This window comes from Gadus chalcogrammus, chromosome 15 (assembly GCF_026213295.1).
Source record: "Gadus chalcogrammus isolate NIFS_2021 chromosome 15, NIFS_Gcha_1.0, whole genome shotgun sequence".
In the NCBI taxonomy this organism is placed as follows: domain Eukaryota; kingdom Metazoa; phylum Chordata; class Actinopteri; order Gadiformes; family Gadidae; genus Gadus; species Gadus chalcogrammus.
In genome coordinates this window covers 22,532,355-22,558,577 of record NC_079426.1, presented here as the reverse complement: position 1 = coordinate 22,558,577, position 26,223 = coordinate 22,532,355, and the positions used below count along the sequence as shown (strand labels likewise).

Here is a 26,223-nt window from a genome sequence, read left to right as displayed (position 1 = left end):
TATGTGTGTCCCCTCACTGCTGTGGTACAGTCTTGCGCACACGTCTGAAAGATAAATGACCTAGCCATAAAGGGGGGTGAATACTTGAATAAAACTATTTATTCATTGTGTTACATTTTTTCATTGTATCCTTACTGCGCTTTTGAGCTATTGATGATGATCCTTTATTTAACTTAACTGACGCCTTGCAAATATAAATACATTAAATTGATTGCAAATAATATGTCCACATAAACTAAACATCACATATTTCATTGGAGAAAATATCAATATGAATTGATTCTCTTCATTAGCAGACTGTGCGTATGGTTTTGAAGTTGGTTGCACCTCTTCTATGAATACAAATAATGAATTAACATCCTTGTATGCAACGTTCATTTTGTCAGAATTAAAATGCTTAGAATCTGACTTCCATTTACACATTTGTGTAATGAGACAGAGACAGAAATCAGCAAACTGAAATTGTATCAGAGTAGCACGCCAGTACAACTGGCCCAGTAGTAGACTTCCCATCCCACCTCTGGCTACAAAGACCTTCTTTTTTTTTTGCAAAATTGCCAACCAAGCAATCAGATTGATATTATAGTTTAGTGTGATCAGCAACTGAGGTTATTTGCTATTTTCTTTTATTCAACCAAAATGTCTTCGAGACATTTAAGAATCATTAAAACAACAAATTTTGTACAAATGAGAGAGTCAGATCACGGAAATAACAATTTCAAACAACCACATTCTCCATTTTCTATAGTAAATATCACCTTACCGTTAAAACAAAATCCTCATGATATCATGGCCCCATTATAAAAGAGCAGTAGCAGGCGTATCATTCCTCTCAGATACTGTAGAAGATTCTGAGCACTGATGCTATCACAATTTATCAAAGGCCCTTTTTTTTCACACCACCATATTATCATAAATTAAGAAATCATCTAAAATAATGAAATGACATGACTACATTGGAATTGGCAATTTGGAAGAATGTATCTACCACAGTAATCAATGACAACATATCTGCAAATAAACACAATTAGACAATCCAACTAAGGTGATCAAATAAAGCTACCGATCAGGAAATATAAGGCGAAGTCTGCCTTTTACATTGAAGACGTTTTTTTAGAAAGCCTAATACGGTTGAGAGCCTATTGAGATAATTTGAGACAAATCTTGCAGATATCTCATACACAGCAGACCCGTGAATGTACATACACAAACCACCTCTGTATGACAGTGGTTGAGTCTGGGAGGGAGGGAGGGATCGGCCAAGACAGAGCACGGGTGGAGGGCTGAAGGGGGTCTGGGGGAGTGACGGTTGAAGTTCATTGAACCCGTGGGTGACACAATGAGGGCTCAGGGAGGACAGGAAGCAGACGTTTGGAGTGAGGCAGAGGTCTTCATTGAGCTAGATTAGAGCAATGTCCCCCCCCCCCCCCTTCATAAACACGCACACATGATAATGAGGAGAGTAAAGTGACTAGAATAGAAAGTTGAATGCCGATAAGAGAATCAGACAGATGCTCAAAAAATACATACATGTCAAGGTAATTTTGCCGTTTCAGAAAAGTACTCTTTTCAAAGTTTGAATCGTGCAGACAAGGCATAAAATCCTTGAGTTACTGAGATAATTTAGTCAGTCAAGAATCTATGACTTGCTTTACTTGTGATTGAATGAGTGATATTGTTTAAACGCAGATTCCATCATACACAGTAGGACACATGGGGGAGTAGCTCAACACTTAAGAATACAAGCATGTTTTAACTGCCCCTTCCCATGCCTTCTCTGATGCATCATTCAAGCTAAGCTTTGCTTATTGTGTCAACATGTTTCCTGGTGGCAGAGCAGGGTCAGCCACAGGACAAGCAGCAGGGGAGAAAGGCCCCATGGGATTTGTAGTTGGCGGGGTGACAAAGGTCATTTCACATGGGTGGGCATATACCCTAGGGCCATAAGAGTGAGGGAAGCCTGTCCTCAGTGAAGAGGGCTCCACACAATGAACTAGATAATATCCATCATTATCTTTAAGACTTGTACATGTGGTTTCATAATTATGTATTCATCAATGTACATGGTAAAATTAATCATACATTCTTGCAGTAGTCCATTTGTGTGGTCATCTATTTAGCCAGCAGCGTTAAAGGTTTTGGTTGACATTTTATGAAGTGGAAAATACATGCCCAAAGAAGATGCAGGCGCTAGCAATTTTAGCATGGCGCATTAACCACCTTGCTGGAGAACCCCAAGGCAGCTCTTTCCACAGAATTCAAGAGGGCCATCTCCGGCCTTGAGTCTTAGATTGATCCGGTGCAAGCAAGTTTTCAATCATGGGCAGCGTATTACCACATTGGAGTCTCATGCAGAATCTGACCGTGAACTTTGGAAGCAGCTTCCAAAGTTCACGGTCAGATTCTGCATGAATCTGACTCGATAGTGGTACCGATGAGACCAAATGTTAATGATTTTTGCTGACCTCAAACATTCCAAAGGTGAACAACTCAGAGTTGTCAAAGTCGGTACACGTATAGAGGCCGCTTGTATACAGGTCTCCAAAAAGTAATGCCACAGTGGGCACTATGACTCGCAATCAAACAAAAAATTATCAGACCCATTATTCAATCAATTGTCATCTTCAAAGTAGCCCAGTGACTTGAAACATGGTGTGCTCGCTCAGCATTACGTAAAACATGTAAACATACGTCATATAACAGTCTAAAGCAAAGGGAAAAGCATGATATCACCCCTTCAACTTATGCGTGTGCCATTGCTCACAGAGTCCCTTTAAATGACAGTAAAGCGAGAGCGTGGGAGAGTATCAAAGAGATAAAGCACCGCCTACCTATAGGTAGGGATGCAGATTAGAAACATGACATGGCCACTCAAAAAGACAAAAAGGCTGGGACACGCAACCAAATATCAAACATGTTTATACAAATTCGAGATTGGTTGACTTTAGAGTATCTTGCCGAAGTGTGTGGAACAGATCCGCTTGCTTCACAGGTGTTCAATAAAAAAAATTATACAGACCGAGGCCCTGCTCATTGGATCCAAATCCACCCTCACTAAATCACAACACACCCCAGCTCCACTCATAATTATCGATGGATTCCCAGTACCCTTCTCCTCCAAAGTCAAGAGCCTCGGCGTCATCCTGGACAACACCCTCTCATTCGCACCCCATATTCACAACATCACCCGGACTGCATTCTTCCACCTCCGCAACATCGCCAGACTCCGCCCATCACTGACCCAATCCAGCACTGAAATCCTAGTTCACTCATTTGTCACATCACGCATAGACTACTGCAACGCCCTCCTCACCGGACTCCCCACCAAACTCATCAACAGACTGCAGATCATTCAGAACTCAGCCGCCCGGATCATCACCCGCACCAAATCATCTGACCACATCACCCCTGTCCTCATTCAACTTCACTGGCTCCCAGTACACTACCGCATCCAATACAAAACCCTACTCCTCACCTACAAAGCTCTCCACAACCTAGCCCCCAGTTATCTCTGCGACCTCCTCCAAGATTACACTCCCTCCCGCTCCCTCCGCTCAACCTCTGCTGGACTACTATGTATCCCCACATCACGACTCACTTCAATGGGTGCCCGGTCATTCAGCTGTTCAGCAACCAGGCTCTGGAACTCCCTCCCCCCACACATAAAACAGTCAGACACCATTACAACCTTCAAGTCATAACTCAAAACTCACCTGTTCAAACTCGCACACAACGTCTAACTGATCACTGTTTTGATTGGTTTTTTTTTGTTTTGTTTTGTCTTGTTTTTGTTTTATTTATTTCTTATTGCTTATGTTTATTTATTTATTTATTTATTTTCCACAATGTCTTGTTTTTTAAAAAATTGTATGATGACTATATGCTCTGTAAGGTGACCTTGGGTGTTTTGAAAGGCGCCTCTAAATTAAATGTATTATTATTATTATTATTATCTGGATTGTTGAAATAGGAGGTGGGAAAACGAACAGACTGAAGAGATCACATCCATTGATGTGAAAAATACAATATGCCAATCTATTTTGGCTCTCTTTATGTTTGGTTGCAGATTTATTCGAAGGCTCAACCTTGCAAATGGTATATTCGGTGTGTGGTTGGTCCAAATCTCCATGCATCCTGACTCAGTTCAGAGTAGTTTACAGGCAGGTGGTCCGTGGGCCTTAGGTTTACTAACCGGTGTTTGGAGTTTATAAAAGACAAATGTAGGTTTGATTCTTACCAGTAGGACACGTCTAGCGGCTGAAAAAGACCCCGGCTGATCAGATCGGCGAAGAAAGCCTCCGTCTCCCGACAAGCTGTCCCGTTGCCAATGACAACCTTATTACAGCTTTGATAGGAAGAATTAGGAAGAGGAAGAAAATAATCCCATTTGAGTTAGTCTATGAAAACAAAGTAAGTATTCCATCACCATAATATGTCATTTTACGATGATGTCAAGTGTAGTACCTGTATTTGAGCACGAGGTGGCGGAGTCTGTCTGCCTCTGTTCTTTGGCCAGGCCTATGCAGGTAGAGCACATCTGTATGAAGGATATGACCTGAATGTTGGTGCACACAGAGAACAGTCATTACCAGACACATGTTCAGAATCTGATAATTAAGTCAGTAAATATGATTTACATTAATATATAATTATATTAAAATATTTACATCAGTAAATATGATCTGAAAAGAGGGGACAGAGGGAAATGAAAATTGCTCACAGCTCAAAACTATGAATATGATATAAAGCATTATACAATGCAGACAAGAAATTATCTGAATAAGCAGGGGAAACAATTATTGTACAGTTTATAACATTTAGACCTTATGATTACACACATGCTATATTTTTGTATCCATAAACAAGTTGTCAATTTCATGTGTGCCAATATATTTAGGTAAAAAACGGACATATACCAATATGATAATAAAATACAATAAGAAACAAAAAATAAATAAAAAATGTGTGTACAGACACGCAATTGTATTAGCACACACACACACACACACACACACACACACACACACACACACACACACACACACACACACACACACACACACACACACACACACACACACACACACACACACACACACACACACACACACACACACACACACACGTGCCTCAATGTGTGTAATTATATATATCATTCAAATCAAAACACGGACATCAATTACATGTGCAGAGAGATGTCCTGGCAGCCGTCGTGTGTGCTTAGCGTGATCCTCAGAGGCTGGGCACCAGGCACAGTGAAGCGTGTTGTGACCAGCGTTACGGCCGCGTGAAGCACGCTCTGTCACACGCTACTTACATGTGGCACGTGTCTGCACTTTATTTTTTGTCGCTGGTTTTAAACAGGTTTATAGGATGGTCTATTACCTTGGATTGAACATAATGTATGAGGAGTCATTAGAGGAGTCATAACAATTTAACCTTACATGTCGCGATTATAAATCCAACTATAAATTTGATTTAATTCCTAGCGACATTTCATCCGTCTCATTTGAACACATGATTCCAATACATATCCAATACAATCAAAATACTACAATCCACCCCCACCAGACACCTTTATGGATGCACATATAGCATAACAACATAACAACGTTTGCCTGTTTTCCATAAATGTTTGTTCAATACAAAATGAAAAGACGATATTGACGTACGAACCAAATGTTTGATAAAAACAGAGCATTACCTTGCATAAAACTATGGATATCTCTGGGCTTGAAAATTGTTGAAAACATTTTGGATAATAATAAATAAAATATACATCGTAGGTCTTGTTTTTTTAATTAATAATTGTTGGAACACAGCACTTTCGCCGTTGTCCATAAATACCTTGCGGGTACTTTGTTTGTTTGTTATTATCCCCCTGTGGCATGGGAGTGACGATTCTGTCGACCAATCAACGGACGGCGTGTGTAGCTCGAATTTGCCGGCACCCTTTCAGGCGTCTCAGTACCCAAACAGAGGAGTACTGCGAGATAAGTACGGCTCATACGGCTCAGTCCGGATGACGCCGACTGTTTGCGGTGGAAACGTGAACCGTGCCGCACCTTTGCATACTGAACCGACCTGCACCCTGGAAATGCGCCATTAGGTCCTACTTTGTAGAATCTGGCAAAATATTTGGCTTTGGCATTACAAATGTCTGTTCTAGATGTGTCAGCATAAGTATAATCAAGGGGGGGGAAAACAAACAAAACAGAAAAAGAGAAGAGGCAAAATCTGGAGTGACAGTTGCATCCTTAAAGATGCTCACGGATAAATAATAAATGTATGTTAAGTCACCAAATTAGGTACAATGGATGGATTTATGATCGATGACCAGATCACTTTTAAAACTCGCATACAAAATCTGGAGAAATAGCTGAAACTAAAGGTAGGTTATTAGGTACCTACCTTTAGTTTCATGATTTGTAGGAACAAATCATGTTTTTCTCTTGAGGCCAGACAACGTCTTGTCGAAGCTACCTTCTTGCCGGTTCTTGATTATGGTGATCTGTTGTACATTAATACATCAGCTCCCTGTCTACATATGTTGCACACTGTGTATCATGGAGCCTTGAGGTTTACGACAAACAGCAGAGCCTTATCTCACCACTGTACGTTGTACTCAAAAGTTAACTGGCCTTCTCTGTCTATGCAACGTCTTAGTCACTGGTATGTTTCTATCTACAAGGCAATTTTAGGTAAACTCCCCTGTTATTTGTCACGGCCTATGTCCTGGAAACGTGTCCCCCATGGGTTACGGTCTCAGGACATGGTCCTTATGAGTGTGGCTGAAGCGTGGACAGAACTGGGGAAAAAAAGGCCTTTAAGGTTTTTGCACCATCTTCCTGGAATAACCTGCAGAAGCAGCTCAAGCTGCAAGACCTAGTTACTCTCATTGAATTTTAAACTGTTGTAAAGACTTTGATATCGGACCCCATTAAAAAATGCAAATGTTTTAGTCAAGGATGTAAATGTATTATTACTATTGCATGTAGTATTGAAGTTGTACTTTCTCTTGTGTTTTACGTTGCAACTGTGTACTGCTGTCCATCTTGGCCAGGTCTCTCTTGTAAAAGAGATTTTAATCTCAACGTGACTCAACCTGGTTAAATAAAGGATATAATAATAATACAAATAATAATGTCCCGATTACATTATTTTAAGCTTTGAATAAACAATGTAAAAAAATATTTGACTCAATTCATAGTCCCTTTCCCTGACTAAAGAGGGGCCACTAGGGCCACTATTGCAGAATCACATTGTTATTCACGTTTTTCCTTTTCATTTCTACAGTGTTATTTTAATTACGCAAAAAAGCAAAACTACAACATGCATGGGATTGCTGTGTGGTCGATGGAGCCTTTCGACTCACTCATCGGCCTTCAAATTATAGCAAGAAAATAGGTGGTTAGAACATGGAGCAGTTTTGACACTTCACGGAAGTGAATGTTGCTACATGTTCAATTCATGTCGTTAACATACCAGCCCGTTATTATTACCGGTAGTAGGTAGAGCTTTTTGTTCTCTTTTGGCCTCGTTTAAACACTGGAATATCTGCTAAATACATTCATTAATAAACAGCTTCTCAAAACATTATCACACCCGCCTGCCACAACCTCATATTTCTATGGACAGAATTGAGAAGTAGAAGTGCAACCACAGAAAACTAGGTCCTTGGGAGAACCCGCAACCATTTCATTACATCTGTTGGTAATATAATCATTAGGTGAGTGCTGCAAACAGCGCTCAACTATTGTTCTTCTTAAGTTTTATTCTTTCTTTCTTTATTATTCTCTACAAACTTGGGACCCATCTCCTTCCTCAATTTTTAACCTAGAGACTCCATCCAATTTTAAAATGTTCATATTATCTTGGAATCGTGCGCTTCTTATCAGAATTTTTTTATAATTTATACTTTCTAAGATATTCTACTTTTAAAATACTATTTTTTACAATGGAAGTCAGTGGGAGGACAGCAGAGCCGTCCGCCCATTCTCTGACACTTACTATTTCAGACTTCGTAACTTGGTCAATATTTTATCATGATTCGTTCAAAGCTTTTACAAATCAACACAGGTGTATCTTCAATAATCTGAAAACAGAATTTCGATTACCTTTATACTTTTTTCAAAATCACAGTTTAAGTTCCATGTCGGCTTGTTTTCAGTTGGTCTCATTGATTTACGCTGAGGTTAGAGCGCGTGGACGTGAGGGCAGTGTTGCCAGATAGGGCAGTTTTTCCTGCCCAATTGGACAACTTTTAATAACGTTAGGCTGGAAAGATTAGCATAAGGCAAGCATTTTTAGCAATGCTTGGCACTTTTCATTCAGCTGTCAATTTATTTGTTTCCAACCATCTACATTTTTTTTAATCGTGTGCATGTTTACATTGTTTACTCCATTTAGACTTTTGAACTCTGTTCAAATCCCTTCACTTGATTTAAGCCATTTAACGTTTCTTTACGTCTTAATCTATGTGGCTTTATTAAAAAATATTTTCAACCTCATTTTGTACTACAGCACTGACCGCATTTTCTGCAGGAAATGCATTTTCTAGTTTAGTTTAACGTTCATCTCAGTCCATCTTTCCAACCCTCCACTGGATGCAGGATACAAAGTGCTACTGAAGTATTTGAATTACATTCTGATATCCAATTACAAAAAAAACACGTAAAGATTTCAATGCTTATATCAACATCAAGATGGTCTCCTATGATATTGAGTCCAATACAAAAGTTATTCAAGATCAAATTCTGAACAAGAAAAAGTCCACATACATTCAATTGGGGCGTGGCATCGAGATTGGCGTGGCCTGTGACTAAAATCACCACAGTTCATAGACGGAATGTTTGATTTGAGCGGGACCAACTTAGTGGCTGTTGGGGTCCAAAGTTCCAACTGCTCAAGTAAGATGAAGTCAATTGATTAAACACCATTGATGCAAGAGGCTCAAAATCTTCCAAATTTAACTTATCGCCAAAAGGCAGGGTTAACTTAACCCAACCATGGTCAAACTTGGTGCAATTGTATCTATATCAGGCAATAGGGAGCGCTATAAGGTGACCTTGGGTGTTTTGAAAGGCGCCTCTAAATTAAATGTATTATTATTATTATTATTATTATAACAATTAACTGAAAGAAAATGCAACCTCTCGAAATTGTACCCAGATTGGGCGATAGGGGGGAGCTATAACAATTAACTGAAAATGCAGACTTTGGACAGCCATATTTTCAGACCCCTTTCACCTACAGTCATGAAACCTGTAAACATTTGTCCCTCCTCATGTTGAGCAAATGTTCCTAGGAAAACCAGAACCTGTAACATAATGGCAGCTGGATGTCCAAATTAGCCCAATCAATGTTAGGTGACTAAAGGCGGGGTAAACTTGAGTCAATCCATCACCAACCTTTACTTAAAGACACATAGGTCAAGGTTAACCAGGCTAAAGTTCATTAAAATAAAACGATAGGGGGCGCTAAAGCGATCAATTGAAAACTTTAAAGACTCATAACTCCTCAGCCTTTTGAAATACGGTCATAAAAGTTTGTTCAGCCATCAGCAGATCCAAGCTGAGGCTATTCCAGCGTTGTCAACCGTATGCAAACAAAAAAGGTCTTAATTGTCATCGTCAGGGTCTTTATGGTCTGCATCAGTCTTAATGGTGAATCAGGGTCTTCATGACCTGCGTCTGGATCTTAATGGTCTATCAGGGTGTTATTGGTCTGCTTTAGGCTTGGCACCTGTAAAATGCTGTTTGCAGCTGTAATTACCGTATTATTATTTTATCTAAGGGATAACACTGGGATATTCAGACGATATGTGTTCATCAATATGCCTAGGCATTAGGGTTGCCGCGGTGTGGACATTTTCACACCGAGTAATACGCTCGTGTCAACACCGGTATTACCGGTATAAACGGTATTAACTTTGAAACTAGGTCAAACGCCATCTTCTCCGTCAACTCTCCTCTCACACTCGGTGAAAGCGGCTGGCAGCGCGCCAATTCTCGGCGTCTTATAACGTTCTATATATAATAGACTAGTATAATATAATTTTATATATCATAATATCACGGCCAAAAGCTCTGTTCGCCTCCGGATGGCCGTAGCGCGGGGAGCTCATGTAGGGATTGTGCTTTGCGGGGTTTGTTTACCGGCGTTGCTATGGTTACCGGTCTTGTAAGGAAGCGCGCCAATTCTCGGCGTGTCAATTCTCTTCCGCACAGAGCAGATCTGTGGCCTATTCTACAGATTTTAATTTTCTTAATTAGAATTATATTATTCATTTTTACTGAATTTGTTTTTTATTGCTGAAAAATAAATAAATAAAACACGGTGTTGCACACCGATGTTGGCCGTAACACCGGTAATACCGTATACAGTGGCAACCCTACTAGGCATTGAAACAGATATGATTATTTTATATTTCCAGATTTTTCTCAAAGAAAAAAACGCTGAATGAGTCAAATACTGAATTGAGATTTGAATACCTACCGCGCAAACGAGTATCAGAATATTCAGTTGTTTGGCCAAAGCACTAATCAGTGTTCAGCACCCTTGTATTTGCAGTATTTTGAATGTTGCGAACTGGGTGTTGGCGGCAACACTGTTTGTATCTCTGTGATAATTTACATCTTATCGCCAAAGGTGTCGAAACTGAAATCTTCAGGTTTCCACTGTAAAGTAATACTGTTTGGTAGACAGCTCACTACTGTCACATGCACAACTTTGGAAACAGCCTGACAGCAAAGTACCAGGAGCACTACATAGAAATGGTGATTGCATAAGAGAAAATGCACTTACTGGTAGGGGAGAGAACTGCTATTTTGCAGCCATGCGTGAAGCCCGGGTCGACCCCCATGATGACGGAGCCCCTGATTGGAGACACTAGAAGCCGCTGGCGAAGGTTACGCACAAACATATCTATAGACTCCTTCTCAGCAGTTGCTGATAACTTGGTCCTAAATGGAAACACACATAGAATATGAAGTAAAAGGATACGTTTGCATACTTTGGACAAAAGGGCCTATCCACAGATAGTCCATCCTGATTCTTGAGTGTAGCCACCATTATATCCACAGATTGTCTATTCTGATTCTAGAGCTTAGACACCATTAGAGCCACATATTGTCCCTCCTGATTCTAGGGTGCTGCCCTTCCAACACTAAAACACCTTTCTGGTGTTCATGTATGGTGTTCTACATCACATACATGCACGTTTGGATGTATACCGCATTTAATTCATTTAATTTAAATACTCCGTTATTAACCATATGTCTTTGAGTAGGGAATGTCATATACATAAAGCTTTAATAACTGGGATCAATATAATTGTGGACCTTTTTGGATCCAAATTCCTTGTTGAAATTCATCAATAAATAATTAATGGATGAATCGATAGAAAAAATAATTTGTTTCTAAAAAAAAAAAAACCTAACCCTAGTAATGGTTGAGAAACAATTGAAACCATAGATATGTTCAATTTGATTTGAAACTGTAAAAATGAATTGTAAACCAAGCACTACCTCCAAACATTGGTCAAAACTTGACCGCATGTTGGTTTTTGGACCAGTTGGTCTGTTGACTGACCCAGCTAGACCACTTCATTAAGTTCCTAACAAAATCAGTAATGAACCAATTTGCAATATAATGGTGTCTTTACTCTAGTTTCATCATAATCTGTGGAAAGAATGGTATCTACCATCTAGAATCATGCTTCTAAATTTCTGGAAAGATTGTTGTCTAAAGTCTAGAATTATGCTTAAAAATCTATGCATTTTTCTAATCTGAAATTTGAAGGAAGGAGTTTCAGTAGTAAACGAGCATGGACATGGTCTCATCTACCTGTAGCTTCTGGTAAGTAGAGGTAGAATGAGTCTTTTATATGCATCCTCCACTGCATCCCCAATAATTTTAGTATCACTTGGTCTCCCCAACATCTTAGGCCTCCATCTGCAATACAAGTTGAAAGGACAGAAAATAACAATATATTTATGAAGCGGACGCTTTTGTTTAAAGCGACTTAGAGTAGGTGTACTTAATAATGAAAATACAACCCAAGATTGCAAGAAGTATATACAAATATACAAAATAGGCAAAGCAACTGCCACGAAAAGCGTTATAATATAGAAACAAGAGATAGAGATAGACCAATTATTATTTTCATTGCACCATAACTTCACAAGGGAGCAAGCATAGACAGAATAAATAAATAAATAATAGGTAAGTATTATATACAACTATAATTACTTGATTAAAAGTAAGTAATTATAATTATAATGAACATTTAAAAATGCTGGAATAAGCTGGCATTACACAAATATTGTACAAAGTTCGATTAAAACTTGAGGTAGAAAGGAAAGGTTATTCATGATGTTTTCTTTAAGGAGTTAGCATCTCTTCAATCTGTTACCCCACAAATGATGAGTGATTCCAATCAACGGAAAAGCATTTATATGTCACCTGTCATGCTAAACATAGTATGTCTAGTCTTTATGGCGTAATAAAGAACCAGCTTATGATAGCTTTAGATAAAAAAATGGATTTTAGTGTAGAAGTAGTAAATTCACATTCATTAGCAGTTCTGCTGCCATCATATGCATCAACACCAGGGCCTAAATCCTAATAAAACTGAGGCAACTCAACTCACTCTTTCCAGCAAAACTAACTCCATATTAAGCAATTTGTGGGGATTCTTGTTCATGTGCTTCACGGTGTCGAACAAAGCCCAAACTACGGTCGGCCGTTTGAGTGTGGCTCAGGCTATATAACACTTACATCTTAAACACCCTTTGCCCAAACAATAGCAAAATGATAAGTTGAAGCAAACCAATGATTCTAATTGATGGTAAACATTACATTACATCCTGTTGTGGGTACTTTACTGTTAAGTACACATATGCGTTTGTGCGTGTGTTGACAGACCTGCAGTTGATGCACCACCTCGTAAAGTCACTCTTCACGCTGTCGGGAATGTTCACCTTCACTGTCAGGATCTTCAGACTCTCCCCGCGGTAAATAGCCAAGGTCTACACACACACACACACACACACACACACACACACAGAGACACAGACACACACACACACACACACACACACACACACACACACACACACACACACACACACACACACACACACACACACACACACACTTTATGTTTTGTAATGGTTCATATTGAAGTAAAGTAGTATTTAAAGACCATTTCTATGATCCGTCTTTGGGACCCTCTGCAACTTTGTTATAACCAGAGTTTTTCTTGCATTTCTTTCAATCTACAAATAAATGATCACGCATTATTCCTTTTGTTCAATAAAACATTTGATAAATTGAAATACCGAAGGTAGACGGTATAGCCAGAGTATCTGTTCAAACTAAATGAAAACCTTGGGGATGTATGAAATGTTTGATATTAATTAACATTTTATTCTTTATTAGGTTAGTAAAGGTGATTATGATTAAGCAAAAAATGATCTGTGGACATTAAACAAGATTAAAAGCAACTAAAAAAGCACTACTAAAAGCATGTTCCACTAGTTGCAAAGCTAACTTCATGGATCACTCCTACTTTCCAAAACTATAAAACAAAAAAAAGGTGTCATGGTATGGTTCAAATTAGTAAATAAGATGCAGAGACGCAATGTTGGAGAGGACAGAACGGAGGAAGTGAAGGTGGGAGGAGGGATCAGGGAGATTTGTGAAAGAACATTTTTGTTAAGTAATTTCTCTATTTGTCTTACAAATAGCTTCAAGGACGTTTGACTTTTTTAACACTGAGGAACTATCACAAATGAATATTGGCTTTTATAAATCCACCAGTTCAGTCCATTACAACTGCAAATGCCTGGTCCTTTCAATGTTGCATGCTGTGTTCGGATTTCACTCTCCTGCAAAAAGATTTTTCTCTAATGAATAATGCAGGGCAACGTCCCAAAATCCCGACATCTAAACCAAAGGTTACATGGATAGCAGCATAGCGCTTCTGTCGTTGTATGTAAAAAGAAAAAAATGAAAAAACAAAGAATAGCAGCTGATCCAGTTGAAACTGTTTTTAGTTAGAATGATACCAGATGTTTACAAATCCACCCTCTACCCTCTATTTTTTAACCTGGACTTTTCCCATAAATTTGGGTTGCACAACTAATGGGGACAACATTTTTTACATCCGTCCAGTATAGATTGCAAGCCCTGCAGCCTCCATTATCAACAATACATTGATTATAAAAACTGTATGCATGCAAAATGAAGCCAAGACAATTATCAGCAAATACGTTATTTTTTACAACCAAACACAACTTTGATGACAAAAAATAATAAAAGTTTCATTGTTTCTTTTCAGAGTGGAGGCTTCATATGGTATATAGTTTGAGATCCCATCACATGAAAGACAACACAATTGCTGTGAATGTGCTTGTTCAGAGTTATGAAGTACATAACTCTTGTTGTTACATGCTTTTTATTTTATTTGGGATTGGAATTGTTTTTCGTTTAGCTAACAATGGTTGGTAAGACTAAAAGGTGAGAATCCAAACATTCTAGGGCGGTTTAACATGACTGCTTCCAATCTGTTTAAATCTCTTACAACGTCTTTGCAATAGAAGGGACTAGCCCTGCCCGGATACGGACACAATCGGGATGAAGTGGTAGACACTGTTTTATAGAGCTAGCACACAGTTCAATATTCGTGTTTGACTTACTTTTGAGTGTGTCAAGCATATCAGTTCAATATACACAGCTCTAACCCTCCTCTTGTAAAGCCAAACAAACTTATCTAACTCCCAACTCAGAAGTCAAAAACACACACACACACACACATACACACAATTGAGGAGCCGAGGCCTCCGTATCCTGTGGCCACCCCTGTTTTGTGTTGTGCTGGTGGGCCCTCCGAGGAGCTGTTACATGCTGTTAAGCAAACAGTAGTAAGTGTCTGACCTTTTCAGCTGGGAACCTTTAGCCCCGCTACACAACAGGGCCAAGAAGCAAAACGTCAATCTGGAGCCCAAGCGGAAGAAGCAAGCTGACAAATGCCACCACTGCACCACCATCAGCAACAAGGCACCGCAAGGCCTCCTCGCCCCCACCCACATAACGCCATAACCACTAGCACTCAGCTGCACCCTAGCATGAATTGCAGCTGTGTGCATGAGAGGTTGCATTGGACACCCACAGACACCCGCCACACACACACACACACCCGCCACACACACACACACACACACACACACACACACACACACACACACACACACACACACACACACACACACACACACACACACACACACACACACACACACACACACACACACACACACACACACACACACACACCCCTAATGGAATAGTAAGCAAAGGAATAAAAACAACAAACTTGCATATATGACAAATATGTTTGGGACATTTTCCTTCCTGCTTCAGTTGGGTGCATTGACAGAGAGAAAAAATCTCCTACACCCTATACTCTAATCTAAGCCATGAAGTTTACTTTTCTGGACAGAGCACAGAGCAAACTGACGGATAATAATATTTTTTCGGTACTTAAAAGGATAACGTTGGGTTTTCTTTGTGTTTTAGAGTAGAACCACATAGTGCATTATCAGTTGGTATTGTAGGGTCACAGCACAATGAGCACATGGGTCAATATTGAATGCCAATAAAGTGAAGCTGAAGAGGTTTTAGTAGAGGTAGATTTAGGCAGAATTATAATTACAATAAATCCCACCCTATTACTTTTGTCACAAAGTAATAGGGTATGGACTGTTGGACTCAGTGGGGGCCGTCTTTTATATGCTTTAGTTTATGGGGATCACATAATGTGACAAAGAACACTATTGGTGTGCATGTGCAGGTGCACACCAATAGTTTACCACACTTTTGGGGTAAACTACGGTAGTTAGAACTATTAGAACGCATAATGTCACCTAACTGCTTTGAAATGGGGGAAGGGGGCGTTGCCCTCTCTCGGGATGTTGAAGTTAAAAAGCAAGTTTATCTCCGGCCGTGGGGCAATAGGAACTCGTCAATGTCCTCTTAAAGTGATTGTTTTTGAAAAAGACATGTACAGATTGTCATTTTAAATATCTGACAATATTATGGAGAAATACAACTTGTTTTCTTTACATTGCGCTTGATCTTGGGTTGTTATAGCACAGAGCAAACTGAAGTATTAACAGTCTCTTTCTTGAAGCTGAGCTTTAGGATTTTTCAAACTGGATTTTTCCCATCATTTAGGTAACTAATGCTTCTGACCAGGTTCCCTACAGAGAAATTACATTTAGCTTTATTAGGTATTCAGAGTATCTTTGGATACTACCTTTGTATTTGTACTAGATATTTGTACTTGTTGTTACTAGTGAGGGTTAAGCTTCTCGTTCATTTATAGTATTATGCCACGTTGTGTGGCCATTTCTTATATAACATTGCTCATTATAACGCTCATACACAACTGCGGTACTAAAAAGGTATCACAAAGTTGCCGTGGGTCGTAAGTAACAAGCCACATTCTTCCTAGAACCGTCCAAAACAGACTTCTTAAAATCTCATTGTGTCTGAATTCTACCTGAAACAGTGGGTTCACTTATATTTTTATGTTATATGGGTAATAATCTGAAAGTAGTGTTTCAAAACAAAAAACTGTCCCACAGTGTCACTTAGGGCTGGGTAAAAATATCAATTCATCAATGCACTGCAATTTATTTGTTCTCGATTCAATTTAGACTCATAATTATTTTGAAATAGATTATTTCTATCATTATTATTTCTGTCATTGTAATCTAGAAGCGAGTATGCCTAAGTTTACATTCCCTTTTACATTTGTCCATGTTATGATTATTACTTTTATGCTGCAAGTTTAGCTCAGGAACAATACTATACAATGGTGTATTCCCTTTTTGCTAGTAAAAGCACAATGAAATGGTTAATTCATTTAAAATGGTTAATTCTAAATAATATTTAGGTATTTTTGTCATCTGCACGTCAGATCAATATCAAATTGAATCGAAAATGAACGAATCAAGACCTAAAGAATCAAATTAATTTGAATTGTGAGGTACCTGGCAATACCCAGCCCTAGTGTCCCTGTGGAGACGGAGAGCTCCGTTCTGACGGACTACGCACGGTATTCAAATCCAATGATGACCTATCATACATTGATAGAGAGAACGTTGAAGCATTTGACTGATAACAATATTCAATACATGTGAATGATATGTTTCAGTGTACGATAGAAAAAACCTTACACCATTTACCTTAGCAGAGCAGCGAAAATGTACTGCCTTGTTATGACGGAAAGAATAATTTTCACCCGCATGAGCGTAATCCCTGCCTGTAGTGATTCAAAATGTTGAGTACACTTGTGTCTTTAAAGAGCACAAAGACGGCAATAAGGCAATCCTAAGTGGGGACCAAGAGGCAGACCCAGCGGTCCAATTCCCTGTGGGTCTAGTAGTGTTAAATGCTGGACCATGAACAGCTGTCAGCTCTCCTAATGCCCCCTTTAATGCCATCCTTCAAAAGCTTCGATCTTCAGTTAACATCGCAAGACCTGGACCGTGGATTGGCCCATTAGTTTCCTGCTTATGATCACTTATTACTGAGCTTGACTATAGAGTTAACATGCACAGCCCGTGTTAGAGACTTTATTTTCTTATTTTGTTCTGTTGTGGAGGGCTACCCGATCAAAGTCTTAGGTTGTAGACCTCTCATTAGATCCAACCCATAAAATAACAATACTTATTACTATTTTTTTCTATTACCCACCCAACCATCCTGAATGTGCCTCATGATCCTTCATGAAAAATATTGTGATATGATATTTTTGCCATATCGCCCACCCCTAACAGTAATTATCTCTCTCCCTACTAGATGCTTTGCGTCTGCCTAGGTTAAGGTTAAGTGTGTGATACGGACAGGCCAGCTTTGACAGGTAGGCAAGTTCAAGCCAAAGCTTGACAAGATCAGTCCTTCCACCATCATACCACCACCCCCCAAGGAAATCTCTCTCTCTCTCTCTCTCTCTCTCTCTCTCTCTCTCTCTCTCTCTCTCTCTCTCTCTCTCTCTCTCTCTCTCTCTCTCTCTCTCTCTCTCTCAAAAAATCATCATGACAATGTTTCTAATTCAACAGTGGCACATCATTCTTAAAAACTGACTTAAGAGAGAATATGTATATAGGCTACCCCTTTAAGTCCCAGCCAGCACTGGAGTGAGGCCGCGATTTAGATTATATAAAATATTTTTTAATATAGACTTGACATTTGGCATGGTAATTGGCTACTAAGGAATGGGACTTTTGGCTACTAAGGAATTTCCTCTTCCTAGCCATTCGACAGCCGAGCCTTCGTCGTTCTGACGCAAAGTTATAGCTGTTTTAACGACATGAATACGCACATATTTTTCTTAAAATGCTTTATCTCCGCTGTCTTATTGCTATGATTTCTTTCACCATTTTGTCCCACCATCACCGGTACATGTGTGCCAAGTTTGCAGCTTTTAAAAACACTTTTCATACAGGACACAATTCAACTTAATATTGGTCTACATATTCTTTGTAAATGTAAAACTATTAAAAGGAAATCATTTCTAATTGTGTCACAATTGCTAGAGTAATTCAGAGGTATCCCTTAACTGTACATTCGTAAAAATATTGTACATCAATGAAAGAATATATAATTTATATTGATTTATATATTAGATCACTATTTAAAAACAATTATTTAAGTCTGGTCATACAGTCAATTACAGTGTGCTAATAACTAGTCGACATAAAGAGATGATTATGAAGTTTGAGAAATAGCTAAATAAGTGCCATAGTATTCACACTCAATTGCTTCCCGTCTCCATCCCTCCCATGCTCAACCTTTAACAAACCTCCAAATTTGGTACATTATACAACATAATTTTTCTTCTGCTTAAACAAACAAGCTCACACACATGCCGCCTGTCAAAACACACCCGAAGCATGCAAGCTAACACACAAACAAACATGCGCACATACACACGGGCCACCAAGTTAACGGCTAGAAAAGGTTCACTTTAGCCTGAATCTGACAGCTAGCAGGGTCACAGTGGCCGCTGGATTAACGCTCTGTGACAACGGTGCGTCACTCGAATTAACCGCCTCACACACAGGAGGAGTGGGACGGGCATGGGGGGAGAGAGACAGGCCGACTGAGACGGGGAGGGATCGGGGTAAAGAAATAGGCATAGGCTAGGACCACACCTATTTGTTGCTCATCTCCACTGGCTCTCCGTTTTTCTATCGCTCCAACCTCCTTCCCGCCCTCCCCCCCTTCCCTCCCTCCGTCTTTAGACCCAGCAGCATTAGCTGTCAGGGCAGGAGCATGCCAGTCAATCAAAGCCTCCTAATCCAATGGCATGTCAGCAGGGGACATGTCACATATGTTAAGTGGAGAGAATGGTTAGGAAGGGGGGTTACGATGTACTTTGTGTGTGCGCATGGGGGTGTGGGTGTGTGTGTGTGTGTGTGTGTTTGTCTGTGTTGCGCCTGTGGGGCACTGTGGCACGCTTGCCAGGGAGTGCTTGGTGGCGGCGAGTCAGCCGGTGATGGAAGCAGGGATGACACATGAGGCCCAGGACCCACTCAGAGAACCCTAGTAGTCACCGGGGTACAGGGGGCGTCACGAACAGAGGGGGTACAGCCTAACAGCGACTGACGTGGCATTCAGAGCTCCTGAGCACCAGCCACAAAAAACTGACACAAACACAAACAGATGGTGTGTGTACACGAGGGTCTAACTGTGTGTGTGTGTGTGTGTGTGTGTGTGTGTGTGTGTGTGTGTGTGTGTGTGTGTGTGTGTGTGTGTGTGTGTGTGTGTGTGTGTGTGTGTGTGTGTGTGTGTGTCAATTGTATAAACCAGAATTCATCTGTTTTAGTGCAGCAAAAATAAAGAGTTCCAAGTCCATTTCAAGGGCAGTGGTGTGGCTGCCTGCGAATGGTTTGAGTGTGCTTGGCCTAGCCATATAACAAGAGCCCATTCTGCATAATCCATCTCAAATTGAAGGTCCTGAGAATGAGCCCTTATATCTACATGGGGCAGAAGGTCCTCTTTTGATGGGGGTCGCCATAGTTCTACACTAGCCCAGAGCGGACTGACACCTCTGGAGAACTGGTTTTAAAAAAAAGTGTTCCGGGCTAAGGGTTGTAGGATGGAGGGGGGCGGCTATCCAAATGGCAAGGACCCATTTGCGATCTTTTCCTTGGTAGTGTCATTGTGTTGGCGCATTAAATTGATATAATCAATGTTTTATATCAACTGAGCCACACACCGTGGCATTATACTATCTATCCAAGAAACGTATCCTTCTCGGACGTGGACATAAATATCAACAGCTGGCTGGACGGAGCTCCACACACACCGTGGCGTTATACTACAAGTGTCCTAGAAGCTAAACTGTCTCTCAGACGCAGACATCAACAATCTTCTGCATAGACGGACACCGTCACGTTATTTATACGTGTCCCAGTAGCGTAACTCTCTCTCAGACATCAACATCAAGTGCTGCAAAGACTCCCCACATCCACATCTACCATGGCGTAATACTATAAGCATCAAAGAGGCTTTGCCCACTCTCGGACACGGAAATCAACATTACCCGCTGAAAACACACACACACACTAAAGCGTTATATATATGTATGTGTGTCCTAGAAGCTAAACCCTCCCTTGGATGCAGAAATCAACCTAAACGGATGCACATAGAGAGCTCCACAAAACCCCACACCATGGTGTTATATAGACGTATCCAACATGTTTAACCCTCTCTTGGACGCCTATGAAGACTTATGAAAGCTTATGCTTTGTCTTGTCACCAAAATATCCTCAGCATTTAGAGGATTCAATTATAATGGATTTTCACTTTATAGTCCAGTGTAAAATAGTGTAGCAAATGGTAGTTTGTGGATGAAGGGGATCATGATAAGTGGGTGTGCCTTCTTTAAACCATCCATGTTTTGGAGATGTTCAATTGAGGTATGCCCTGTTAACAGCTCAAATCATTAATTCAGAGAAAGTATAGACCAACGTTATTTTTCCAGCTCGGAAGACGGCTCTTTAGGTGAAATTAAGTTCGTAGCTCACCGTCTTCCTTACTGCAGCAGTTAAGAGGCATCGTTTGTGTTTTAACAAAGTTTCACTTAATTACTGATCCAAGTGAAATCAGAGTCACTGATCCTGGGGTAATGCAAAAGAATGGTGTGGGAACACAAAACATATTGCTAGATAACGCAAAAGGATTGCGAGGATACGCAAAAAGTATTGCAATTCACACATATGTATTTTGAGGTAATGCCAAAGGGAAGGAACGAGGGAACGCAAAATAAGCTAAATAATTGATCACAACCATGACTCTCGGGGGGGGCAACGTAAATAGATGGATGAATGGCTTACGCATTCATCCAATGGCATTTTTCCCGATCCGATCAGTTCACCTATTAAAATACAATAAACTGTGCATTCTTGAGTCTGAAATGCATCGCCAGGCATGCAGAGTATGGTTAGAATTCTCAACAGCTTCATTTTTTATAATTTGTTTGTTCCGATAACTATATAGCCCTAAGCCTAATTAAACAGGGTAATAAAGATTTATATAGAAGCTCACTGTTGGAATTAGTTTGAAGATATTCGCCTGCAGAACAAAATAGCTTGTTCAAATTGTACAAATTCATTTCAAATTAGGGTGAGCCAATTTTGTTGTCATTGGAAAATATTGGATCGGAAATCTTGATATTCAGAACATTCTTTTCATTTTAAAAGCAAAATAGATATTATTTTTTTCTCCCATATGTATCCTACCTGGTGAGCCTGGATGCGCTGAATATGGCGAGTGAAATCAAAATAGAGGTGGAATTTGTCGATGTCCCTGGTCTTCTTGTGCTTGGCCCCAGGTTTGGCCTGGCTCTGACTGGGCTGGCTGCCCCCTTCCTGCTCCTTCAGGGCCACTTTGGACACAGACGACTGGATTGTCACAAAGCTGTTCCCACACCTGCACCAAAGCAAGCAAGCGAGCACACACACACACACACACACACACACACACACACACACACACACACACACACACACACACACACACACACACACACACACACACACACACACACACACACACACACACACACACACACACACACAGGAATACTTTAAAAAGAAAATAGCAACAAGAGAAGTAAGGCACTAAACACTAGAACCACCAGGAGTGGGGGTAATTTTGACAGCTGGTGAATATCAAAAACATTTGTAAAACTTTCAGGATTGCGTATCCTGTCTTTTAAAAAAGATGACTACCACCGTGTGTTCTTTAATGCAGAAATGATATTGTAAAACAAGGTTACAAGCTATTTCGTGACTTTATACCAAGTGAACATGATCCACGCTGTATCTTCAAGGACGCAGTTTGCATTCTCTCCAGCAGGCGTCACAATTGTGCAAGTTATAGAACTTAGAAAGAAAAAGAAAATCTTGAGCGGTCTTAGCCATTACTAATCTGGAGCAATTGGACTAGGAACAAAATAACAGATGTTACCATGTGGTACGTCTTAAAGAATCTTTTTTTCATTTCGGGACTTGTTTCCGTTGATGTACATAAATCTAAAAGACTAATCAAAATCACCCTTTCCAGACTACCTTCTGGTAAACGACATGGTATATGAACATATGTATTTGATATTTTGATACAACACCTTGTAGTTTACCTTAAAAAATAGTTAAAAAAATAGTGGCGAAAAGTTATTAATCAGAGTTGTTAGATCATTCAGGGCTCCCCAGGTAGAATTGATTTGCCTGAATTTGTAACGCTTACTCCTAGGGGCGTTTTTGAGTTGCATTTAGACCGGTTGCTACAGCATCGGCAGTTGTGGCTGCCTTTTGATCTGTGACCAATTCCCTTATCAGCAGTGAAATGTATGTATTTCTTGGGATTATTTGCCCTGTGCACTTATTGCGAAGAACAGGGGCATTTTTACCAGCAGGACTAGCATGTTGTGTTTGTTCCATCTTTCAATGAATGGCCCTTGGCCCTCTGGTCCGTAATGTCAAGCCAACTTTTTTTTCATTATGTTAGGGATAAGTTTCTGGCAGTATGTGCTGAGGAAGCCTACAGTCATCAATCGCTTATTTTCAGTGCACTGTACTGAGTAGGGAGATCTTTTATTAGCCTTGCATGATAAATTGCGATTGTGGTCTTTCCAGACTCCATTACTGGCAAATGGTTATTTGCCAGTGCGATTGATATAACCAGTGACAACTTAGGTTTATTTGCCAGTTATTGTATCAAGTGACTAGTTAGCATATTAGGGCAAATTAGTTTGCCTAACACAACTTTGCCCAGGGAAAGGTGTTAAGGGTGCTAAAGAGTTTATTTTGTTCTTTTCATTATTCAACGCCCCAGGTGGGTATTCTTGACTGATATTAATATTATTAATTCAAATTATTAATAATTTTTCATTATCATTCATGTATAATTAAACTTGTAAATTACTAGCATATGCACAATAAACCAAAGTGACCTCCCCGCCTCCAAGTGGGCTGTGGGGACGTCAGCCCTGGTTGCCTTTCACAGCGAGAAGTCTCTTAAATTATAGGAATATAGACCATGTAATAATCGGTACGGCTTAAGAGCTCAACAGCTTGATTATGTATTATTTGTTTGTTGCTATAACTATACAAGCCTAAAAATAAAGGGTAATAAAGGTATAAAAAGAGCTATTTTATCTTGCCAAATAAAACAGCTAGAAAAAGGAAAGATTTCATTCAGATTAGTCTTGGTGTAAAGGCTGGACATTGGACAATATTTCACACTATAAGATGTGAAATATTCTATAAGACAATATGATATCAATATCCATTGCATTTTTTCCTCATATCAATGACATTGCATGGGAAATATAATATGATGATGATGATGATGTATTTGGAAGCTATTCTTACAGTGTCCTTATGTAGGCCAGGGACTCTGGGTCCTTGGCAATCATATCAGCCAAGATGTGTTTCACACCTGTCGTCACCTCCTCCAATGAAGATAGACCTGACAGGTATAGACAGAGTAGCAGAAAATATGATTAACAAAAACATACACCACAAAAGCCCTGCTCCAACCAGACCTATTTAGGTATAATCGTTTTAACTAGATGTTTAGTTCAAAAGATGACAACAGATGCTGCTACATATGTTGCCTTGCTGAAATGTTGGGCGTGAGAACTGTATTTTCCATGGACCTTTAGTGCCACCTTCAGGTACTTTAAAGACTGCAGCCAAATAGAGCGGAAGCAAAGCAACATTTGGAGAATTATTGTTAAGGAGGGTAAATGTCCTGCACATGTGTGCGTTTGTGTGTGTCAGTCAATGTCTCCTACCCTCACTGCCAGGCTTGACCCAAGACTGGATAACCAGGTCATTCGGCCGGTTCAACAGTATGACAGCAGCTTCCTCCAGGCCCAGGTCTCTGGCCCTCCGAGCCTTACTCAGCTTACTGCCTTTCTTATACGGCGAATACTGAAAAGATATAGGGGCAAGAGGGAGGGATGTACAGGAAACAGAAAACATGAATGTGAAAGTAAATGAACATGGGGTGAGTTTTGAGGAAAAATACATCATTACAGCTAATATGCCAAATTATGCAAGTAACAGGTGGGACTGTGTCTGACCATGTGGTCCAGCTCATCCAGCGACCTGCAGCTCCGTAGGTTGTTCTCCAGCTCTGCATTCAGGAAGCCATCCTTCCTCAGTGTCTGGATAACTGACTGAGTCTTCTTAGAGAGATGACTTTATATACATACATAGAAAAACACAGTAAAATAGTAAACCCATGAAGGTATTTATTGGCATATTGTCTATGAGAGTGGAGAAATGTAGGGCAAAAGCGGGCTCATACGGGAAATGAGTTTGTAAGGTCGCAAGAACAAATCGACCCTTGACCTTGAGGAGAAGAAATCACTAAGCAAAAGCATCTCCAAACTTATCTTCCGGCACTTCTTGCACCTCAAAAATTATGTAATTTGCTGAAATCTTGGCGTGAAATAACCATGCCAAGACTATGTTGATACATGATAAATTCAAGGCAGGCTTGTGGGAATACCTGAATTGGTATTTCTCGTCTCTTTTACGCTGACAAGCGATTACATTTTTTAATCACGATTAATATCATCATGTCAGAGTTAACGTGCGTTTGTTTCCGGTGTAGCTAGATCCGGTATGGTGTTGTAGTTTTTCTAACATGACTAGTTGTTGCTATACAGCACGTTTGCCAAGCCAAAAGATCGTTAGTCACGCGATAAAATAATTAACGCCGTTATAATTGGTTTGCGTTAACACCGTTAATAACGCGTTAAACGGACAGCACTAGAATTTAGCAAAAGCTTTTTTATCCAAAGCATCTTACAAAGGTTCATACACACCGAAGGCAGCGTCAACCAAGCAAGGCGACAGCCAGCTCGTCAGGATCTGTTAGAATTAGGTGTCTTGCTCAGGGAAACCTCGACACTATTCTCCATGGAGACTCCACTGTTCTTAATTTATGGAGCATTCAGTGATCAAACCAAAACCGCACTGATTATAAAACTTCATCGGACTTGAAATAAACGTACAGGTGCATCTTAATAAATTAGAATAATTGGAAAAGTTAATTCATTTAAATAATCTACTTTTAAATGAAACTCATATTATGTCAGATTAGAGTTTGTTAGCCTAAGGCACAACTTCTCCTTAAAAGGGAGCATCCTGCATAATACAGCTTTAGATAAGAAGGTGAAGGTCATAAAGAGGTGTAGGTCATACAAGGACTTTTTGTTCATTTTTTAGTTAGTTACTTTATTTTCCTGAAATACTTATTTTAAATGTGGATTGAGGTTGAGGTAGCTAAGAATCTGAGTAGTTCTTATCTTAAATGGTTGCAGTAAGAGGATCTTATTGTTTTCAAATCTTTGAGGTGTGTATGTGTTTAAATTAGTGGTGGGCATAGATTATTATTTTAATTAATCTCGATTAATTCCAAAATTTCTCTAGATTAAAATGGCAAACGGAAAAAAATCTGTTTGTTTACCTTGAAAGCGGTCAATTATACTTGGCAATGGTGAATTATGAAATATAATACACCGCCGGAAGCTGTGAAGTGCCCATGCAAGTGAACGGAGCATAAACAAAAATAATTGACAGCTGAACGTTGGGAAGGCCCATGCAAGTGAATGGAGCAGTCTACAGCATT

The 26,223-nt window shown here is 39.8% G+C and overlaps 1 protein-coding gene across 1 annotated transcript in view; it reads right to left on the bottom strand.

Annotated features, from left to right (window-relative positions):
* Positions 1 to 26,223, bottom strand: part of srbd1 (S1 RNA binding domain 1) — a 117,841-nt gene that overhangs the window by 75,071 nt on the left and 16,547 nt on the right. The window contains exons 6-14 of the mRNA XM_056610247.1: positions 24,668 to 24,785; positions 24,377 to 24,515; positions 23,952 to 24,048; positions 21,819 to 22,008; positions 12,928 to 13,031; positions 11,848 to 11,955; positions 10,807 to 10,964; positions 4,465 to 4,555; positions 4,238 to 4,345 (exon numbers count right to left, since the gene is read on the bottom strand). Of these exons, the coding sequence (XP_056466222.1) occupies positions 4,238 to 4,345; positions 4,465 to 4,555; positions 10,807 to 10,964; positions 11,848 to 11,955; positions 12,928 to 13,031; positions 21,819 to 22,008; positions 23,952 to 24,048; positions 24,377 to 24,515; positions 24,668 to 24,785 (1,113 nt within the window). The remainder of the gene's footprint in view (positions 1 to 4,237; positions 4,346 to 4,464; positions 4,556 to 10,806; positions 10,965 to 11,847; positions 11,956 to 12,927; positions 13,032 to 21,818; positions 22,009 to 23,951; positions 24,049 to 24,376; positions 24,516 to 24,667; positions 24,786 to 26,223) is intronic.